The 7,880-nt window shown below is 39.6% G+C and overlaps 1 protein-coding gene across 1 annotated transcript; it reads left to right on the top strand.

Annotated features, from left to right (window-relative positions):
• The first annotated feature begins 2,091 nt into the window (after positions 1–2,091).
• On the top strand, positions 2,092–5,245 carry ccdc71l.L (coiled-coil domain containing 71 like L homeolog). The gene has a single exon (XM_018252648.2). The coding sequence runs from the start codon at positions 2,420–2,422 to the stop codon at positions 3,059–3,061; it is 642 nt and encodes a 213-aa protein (XP_018108137.1). The 5' UTR covers positions 2,092–2,419; the 3' UTR covers positions 3,062–5,245.
• The last annotated feature ends 2,635 nt before the right edge of the window (positions 5,246–7,880 follow it).

The following is a 7,880-nucleotide window of genomic DNA, read 5'->3' on the forward strand; positions in this document are numbered from 1 at the left end:
TCCAGATACATGTACCCAGTACATCTAATATATACCTGTAGTACCAGCTAAGAATTAGTTAGTTCAGCCAATTACAATTGCTCTGTGTATCTCTATAGATCATTGATTGTATTATAAAGGTAATTTATAAGTTTGAACATCATTCATTAAAATCAACATTCTAACTATTTCTATCCTATTTTTGTAAATTATTTTGTCTGATTTTTTATCTACTAGCTAATCTTTTTTTCAGTTATTTGTGTTATTAACCTATTTAAGGCTGAATATTTTGTGATGTTGAGCTATAGTAAATAGATCATCCCCTGCAGCATTTGTCCCAAAGACAAGTCCACTTCCTTTGAGTTTTTCAATCTTTCCTTATCCCTTTTGAGCCCTGGACTTATGTGTTTCTAAAAGAAAGAGCCAGCACATACTATACTCAAGGGAAGACAGTCAGTAAATCTATATTGTGTAGTATTTCTAATAAAATAGCACAGCATCCTTTTTATGTTTGCCAATAGACACTGTTGTGTTAAGGGTCAACTTTAAAGCAAGGATAGGTCTACCTTCCACCAAAAGAGCTTATAAAGTGGAGCAAAATAACCGTATAACCCATTAGTAATGGATGGGTACGCGCAAGATCAAACAATATTGTATTTATTGTATTCCTTTGCCAGTAGACTAGGTGTACTCCTTGGTTGCTGGATTGCTGTAGGACATATAGTGCCAAATAGTGTAAAATACCTTTTAGAAAATATATTTAAATTAAAAAATGCATTTTCATCATTTGTACAATAAAACAGGATATCAAATAAAAAATCCATATTTTGGCTTCCCCTTTAAAAGTTTCCTCACTGCCTTACCATGTTTATCGTTAGAGTCGCCTTCTATTGATGTCACGACCTGACATGCTTCATCTTTGTCAACTTCCTCAGATGCCAATATCTTGCTCCACTTTATAAGCTGTTTTGGTGAAAAGTTGACCTATACTTGCTTTAAAGCTGACTGTTAACACAACGGTGTCTACTGAATAATCACCTGTAAAACACAAAAAATGGTGATGTGATATTTTACACTATATTGATTCACTGCTTGTCTCCCCCCTTGAACCTAGTGTGCACTGGCTCTATCTTGTAGATATTTGGTGTCTGACTTGTAGGGATACAAGTGTGAGCTGGCTGGGCACTGTAAATTTACTAGAACTTTATAAGCAAATAATTTTATATGGACTTATTTTTTTTTTTTTTGCTCACAGCTCCTATCCTACATATGCCAAAGAATAGGGAAAAAACACATTGCTTTTGCATGGTGGTTGCTAGCAATAACTGCTGCCTCCACTCACAATATTTGCCCACCACTGTGTCTGTTATGAAATTCTTCAGACCACCACTCTCTTGCTTGATAACTACAGTTCTTCATGAAATGCTGGAGCCATAGTATGTCTGTTGTTCCAACCATGTAAAAGGGGTGTATTTTCTGCAATTGGGTGTGTTATTTTTGGTGTGTGGCTTCAAAGTGAGCATAGCAAGTATGTTAATGGCAGTAGTTAATCATTTTCCTCTTTGGGTTTCCTAATGTTGGGAGATATATCAAAGTCTCAAGAATGTGAGGGTTCTGTTGGAAACGTATCAATAAACTATATCATAATTTGAAGGCCAAATTGAGTGTTGGATTGTGTGCGCGCTACCAAAATGATAAATATCTTCATATTCTTATGTCCATATTCCAATCATACCAGCAAACTGATAATGTTAAGTCATTAATCTTCATTTAGTGATTAAAAGAGAGAAACGTTAAACACATATTTTAAAACAGGTTCAACACAGTAGACTGTTTATTCTAAAGTACACTGGCAACTTTGAAAGGCAATCTCATAACCCTGGTTTCTTTCTTGACATCTATTAGTATGGATCATTCTCTAGGGAACAGCAAAGTAAAAGCTTACAAAGTATCGTGTAAAACGTGCAAACGTGTTTTAAAGGAAAAAATAACTTCTTAACACGTTTATTAAACAAAGTAACTCTTGATGTCGAAACAATATGGCCGCCGCCGGCTGACCAGGTTGGTTTCACCATACATCGCTCCACTTCAGGCACCCCCTGACGTTCTTTTGCTCCGCCCATTGAGTCACAAGCTGTCCAATAACGCAGCGGGCAGACCGCTATTATCCACTCCGTGCGCCAGATCCCTAAAAGTAGGCGGGGCTTAGGTATGTCGTATTTCAAAGAAGCCGCTATATAGCCAACTGTAGAGACTGTTTGAAGAAGCCATTTTGTTGTCAGGATTGTATTGGAGCTCCCTGCTTTAATTCAGGCGGCCAGAAGGGGGGCGGCGGCGCCGCTCCAGATGAGCTAGGTCAGCGGTTAACTTTTTACTCGTTTAACTATTTGACCGCCGACACGCACGCAATAGAAATAAATGAGGTTAGTGGCGGGATACGATGGAAGAAGAAAAAGTTGTATATTCCAGGTCGCAGCTGCTGCTGTTTGCCGGCACTAAGCCGCTGGAGGACGCGCTGGAGATGTTCGTGCCAGAATCCAAGCAATTCATGAGCTCGGACACAGAGCTGTGGAACTTCCTCTGCAGCCTCAAGCAGGACTTCTCCCCGGTCATCCTTCGCAGCAAGGACGTGTATGGCTACTCCTCCTGTCGCTCCGTGGTCCCGGACCCCAGCTATTTTTCCCACAGAAACCTGAAGGAGAAGCCGCAAGCGGCAACAGCAGTGGCTCCACCGAGAAAGCCGCCTGTCAAGAGAAAGCGGAGAGGCACGCGGCTTACTTGCCAAAAACGCCGGCGGCGGGACAGAGCTGACAGCGCTGGGGGCAGCGAGGAGACGGGCAGCAGTGGCTGTAGCAGCCCGACCCCATCGGACGTCCCGGGACTCCCTCACCTGGACAGATCCATTGAGGAGATTTGGAAGGCGGCCACTCCTACGCTTTCCATGTTCCCCAGCATACGGGTCAGGGATGTGTCGTGTAAAGCTAAAGTGTTGGACGCGTGCAGGCGTGCCCAGGAGATCTTACAGGTCAACCTGCAGCCTGTGGTGAGGATCAAACGCTTCCCCGTCCTTTCCTCTTCTTGAAAAGGCAACCGAGCTTTGCTCCTTGTGCACTTTTACTGCTGGAGACTTGGGGGCACACAGTCCTCTGAAGGTGCTCGCCCCAGCGCCTAGTCAGCCTGTTTACATGTCCCCTTTATTCTTTATTCCCGCTGCACTTTACTACAAACGTTACTACTTTCTGCTAAAGGAATATGGAAAGTTACTGATCTGTATGATGAACTGTGCTCTAAAGGAAATACTGAGAAGCCACTACTGTCTTGTCCTGGGAGTAAGGGGCTCTACTTTGTCTTTCCATTATGTCAGTAACTATGGTGCAGCCCCAAACTGCCTCATTAGGGTGGGGGGGATGGAGGATGACCCTCAAAGAAGCAGTTTTTGGGCACCAAAGGGGCTTATGCAATAGATATGCAATGTGCTCTCCAGTGGCTGAATTAGCACTCCTAGCATCCATAATTATTGCAAGGCATTTGGGGATTCTAGAAGCTGTAGCTCATGGCCTGGTGGAGTTCTCAAAGTTGGATATCCTCCAAATGAACTGGCTGGCTAATTTGCTGGCCTCCATCATGGCACAATTTTTATTGGTGGCTATGGAATCCCTGTAAAAAGAAAAAAAACAAAAAATTGTAATCTTTTGGCCTAGTTGCTTCTCAGTTTGGTGTGACCTCACTTGGAGTAGATGCTACAGAATCTTTGTAATGACTTTATTCCTCTTCTAGTCTAACTTCTGGCTGCTGTAATGATGTGAATGATGATTTTTTTTTTAAAGGATCAGCCTGAATCTCTAGAACATGCTTATTTATGAATCTGTATAGAATTAACAATGCAATATCACACTTATCTTTTGACTGAGTCTGAATCGGAGGTGTGCCATCACTTTACCAGTTAAGCCTGTAAATGAATGGGCTTTTGACATGGTACATTTTTTGCCCACTCACCTGGAGGCTCTGATCTGCCACATTTCAGTGCCAGTTATGAACACACTTGTTTATGCAAAGACTTCTGTTGGGGAGGATGTCCCAATGATATAGTGGCTGTCATATAGGCAACAACTACCTCAACCGTTCTTGAACTCCACAGAAGTCACTATCCAAAGACTAGTTACTTTTCTGTTTTGTACTCTGTATCATTTCACTTTAATGTGTGCTAGTTGCCAAGTGTTATGATCTTAAAGAACTGTGACAAAGTAAATGCAAGTTTATGCAAATTTTATTTTCTTTCTTTTAACTTGAAATTGCAAGGGCAAAGCAAGTACAACCTAACTGTTTTAGTAAATCTATATGATTTGGTAAGCACTATTATTTTTCCCCTGTAAATACATGTGGCGCAGTGTTTCTACCATGCCTTACTGGACAACATATTAGAATTTTAGCTTTCTGCTCATGTGCTATAAACAGAACTAAGTCATTACTTCAGTGGAACTGGGTATAGTCTTTATATTTAGCTGGCTTATTTGAGGATATACAGCAATGTTGTCCGTGCACAGTTTTGTGAAATTTTGTAAATATTGTACTTCAGGAAGGATATTTATTAACAGTAAATACCTAAAATGTGACTGTTGCTCTATATGGATGAGGTACTGCTGAAGGATACTGTAGCATTAAGAAATAGGCCTCTGGCGTCTAATGCACGTGCCTTTACAATTCCTCATGTAATCTTTCAGTGTTGGCACAACTGTTAATATATTTGACTGATAACATGGATTAAATACTGGTGCTAGGTCAACTTTTCACACTAGTCTGTTTTGAACTAATATTGCAGCCTTAGGGTTAATAGTATATTTTTAAACTTTTGTAAACTTTTATTTTTATTTTTTTTGCAATTACGATTTTATTTTCAAAATAATCATGGTTTCCTTCCAACAGTGCCTATGGTAGATGATGGTTCTCTCAGTGCAGAAATAACTTGCATACTACAAAACTGTATTCAAGAGAATCCTTTCTCTGAAAATTTCTTACAAAGAGTAGACTTTTTATCACTGTAACAGTAAATATATTGGTGGTATAGAAAGTATGCATACCAGAAATCACTTGAAAAAAAAAAAATTGTGTATTTTGTAATTCTGTGATCATTCTCAGAGGTGTGCATTGCCATAAAGCTGTTCTATTCGTGCTAGCAGATTGGCCAGTTAATGTGTTGCATCAGAGCAAAATGGTTTGTTCATCCTTTAGTAACTTATTGACTCTAAATAAACTTCCTTCCAAATGATATTTGTGTCCGTTATTTTTAAATTGTAAGATAACTTGCTATTTTAAAATAAATCACCATTTTCTAACTCTCATCTCCTCCTGCCTGTCTGCAATCTCTACCTGGATGTCGCAACGCTACCTTTAAATTAAACCTCTCTAAAACTGAAATGCTTCTCTTTCCTCCAACTAACACCAGGCCCGGTGCCTTGGGGTTATCCTAATTCTGCCCTGTCATTCACTCCTCATATCCAGTCACTTATTAAATCATGTCACTTCCACCTAAGGAACATATCCAAAATACGATCATTTATCACCTAAGATGCTGCCAAAATTCTTATTCACTCTCTCCTCATATCACGACTAGACTACTGTAACTTTTACTTGGCCTTCCCTTCCAGAGACTGTCACCTCTCCAGTCCATAATGAACACTGCTGCGAGGCTCATACACCTCAGCAACCGCTCCGCCTCTGCCTCGCCATTCTGTCAATCCCTGCACTGGCTTCCGTTACCTTTCAGAATCAAATTAATGACCCTGACTTTCAAAGCACTTCATAACTCTGCCCCACCCTACATCTCTGAACTCATATCTATATACTCACCCAACCGCTTACTACGCTCCTCTACTGACCCGCTACTCAACTCTTCTCTAATTAGCTCCTCACATGCTCGCATTCAAGACTTTGCAAGGGCTGCACCCCTCCTCTGGAACTCTCTCCCACGGTCTGTTCGACTTTCTCCCAACCTTTCTGCTTCCAAGAAATTTCTTAAAATGCACTTCTTTCGAGAAGCCTACCTTCACTCTGCTTAACTACCAAACGCTCATTCCAGTCTTCATGGATTACATTTTTGGATAACTAACAGCCTATTTATTTATCCAGTTTTTATTTTTACACTGAACTAAGGAGGAAAAAAAGTATCAATCACTAGGGGTGCCAAATGTTAGGCACCCCTAGTGATTGTATTTATAAACGATACTCAGGCCAGAACTTCTGTTAGCAGAAAACTGTACCGGGTAAGGTTCTTCTTTGGGCGGGTTTACAGGAGCAGAAGAATGAAAAGTCGAACTTTAACAAAAAAAGCCAGGTTTCCACAACTTAAAAAATTACCACACCTACAGCAAAGTATGGTGGTCACCGTATCATATAGCTGGAAGTGTTCCTTTTCATTTCTTTTTGGCTTTGTGCAAAAGATGCACACCTTTATAAAACTGAAGTAGGTGGGTCAGAATAAGTACAAAAATCTGTGTACACAAAACACTGCGCATACCAAAATTCTGTTGTGTGCATTGGTCTCATAATTTGGTTTCATGCACATAGTTTAGAGAGAACATTGGCTGTGAAGCTTTTCATCAGTGGGGACTGCTAAAACCAGAAGCTTGGGCAAACAGAGAATCAATGGTATTTAAAAAAAAAAAAAAAAAAACACAACACCCAACTTTTAGACACTGGTACAAATCTGCCTGGAAGAACAAAATTTCAATGCAGCATTTGTTGTAAAAAAAACTGTAGTGGTCAACTGCAAGGAATGTAAGTATACCTGCATACTGGGAGGAAGATGATTAACTTAGGAAATGACAGGAAAGTAAATTCCTGTCTACTAGCCAGCAGATGGGATAAGAATGAAAGAAGGCTGAAGACAGGAATAGCTATGACTCATTGTCAAGAGTGACACATTAACAGTGCTACATCTTTTGGTTCTATATGTTAAGTCAAATGATGCAACAATTCCATAGCTGGAGATGTTTGCTGTATTGCAACAACTATTTTATTAGCCAAGTGTTGCATTTCTAAGAAATTACTGTACATACATTTCTGGTTATCTTCAGCTGCAGAGTGTACTATCTAGGGCTGCATGTAAAGTTATACTGGTTTGAAACCAAACACAAATTATAGCGAATCAGTATCTTTATAATATAAACCTTTTCTGTTCTTATTTATATTCAATAAACCCTTCTTTTTACTCCGATGTAGTGATAACATCACAGTTATGTCATTTTGTAGAATTTTTTAGGGGCAGAAGGGTAGACCTTATGTACAGATTTAATGGCATAAATGCTTATTTTGGCCTGCCAGTTTCCAATAAACCATCCTGTAACTTTTTTGTAAAACTATAAATGCTATTATTTTCAAAAGTTTATACAGGTATGGGACCTGTTATCGACAATGCTCGGGACCTGAGGTTTCTCCCGATAATGGATCTTCATACCTTAAGTCTACTAAAAAATAATGTAAACATTAAATACACCCAATATTCTGGTTTTGCTTCCAATAAGGACTAATTATATCTTAGTTTAGATCAAGTACAAGGTACTGTTTTATTATTACAGAGAAAAAGGTCTATGGGAGATGGCCTTTCCATAATTTTGTGCTTTCTGGATAACGGATCCCATACCTGTATACTGTAAATTGTCTCAGACATGATTAAAAACAAAACACAATGTGTTAGACAAAATTGGGGTAATTTACAGCTTCAAGTGCAGCTGTGAGCCCACAAAACATAAATGACCCCTTAGAGCTAACCACCTCTGAACCAGGCAATAGCTCCAGGGTTCCCATTGAGCAGATGCACCAAAAGAATCAGGAAGAACTTTCAGAGCAATTGTATCTAGTTCACTTCAAAGTGCCAGCACAATTGTACCAATTTTAACATATCA

Source organism: Xenopus laevis, chromosome 3L (genome assembly GCF_017654675.1).
Source record: "Xenopus laevis strain J_2021 chromosome 3L, Xenopus_laevis_v10.1, whole genome shotgun sequence".
Lineage (NCBI taxonomy): Eukaryota > Metazoa > Chordata > Amphibia > Anura > Pipidae > Xenopus > Xenopus laevis.

What these genes read in the sequence shown, in the direction of transcription:
- ccdc71l.L (XM_018252648.2), top strand. Translation starts at nt 2,420, where the DNA reads ATGGAAGAAGAAAAAGTTGTATATTCCAGGTCGCAGCTGCTGCTGTTT.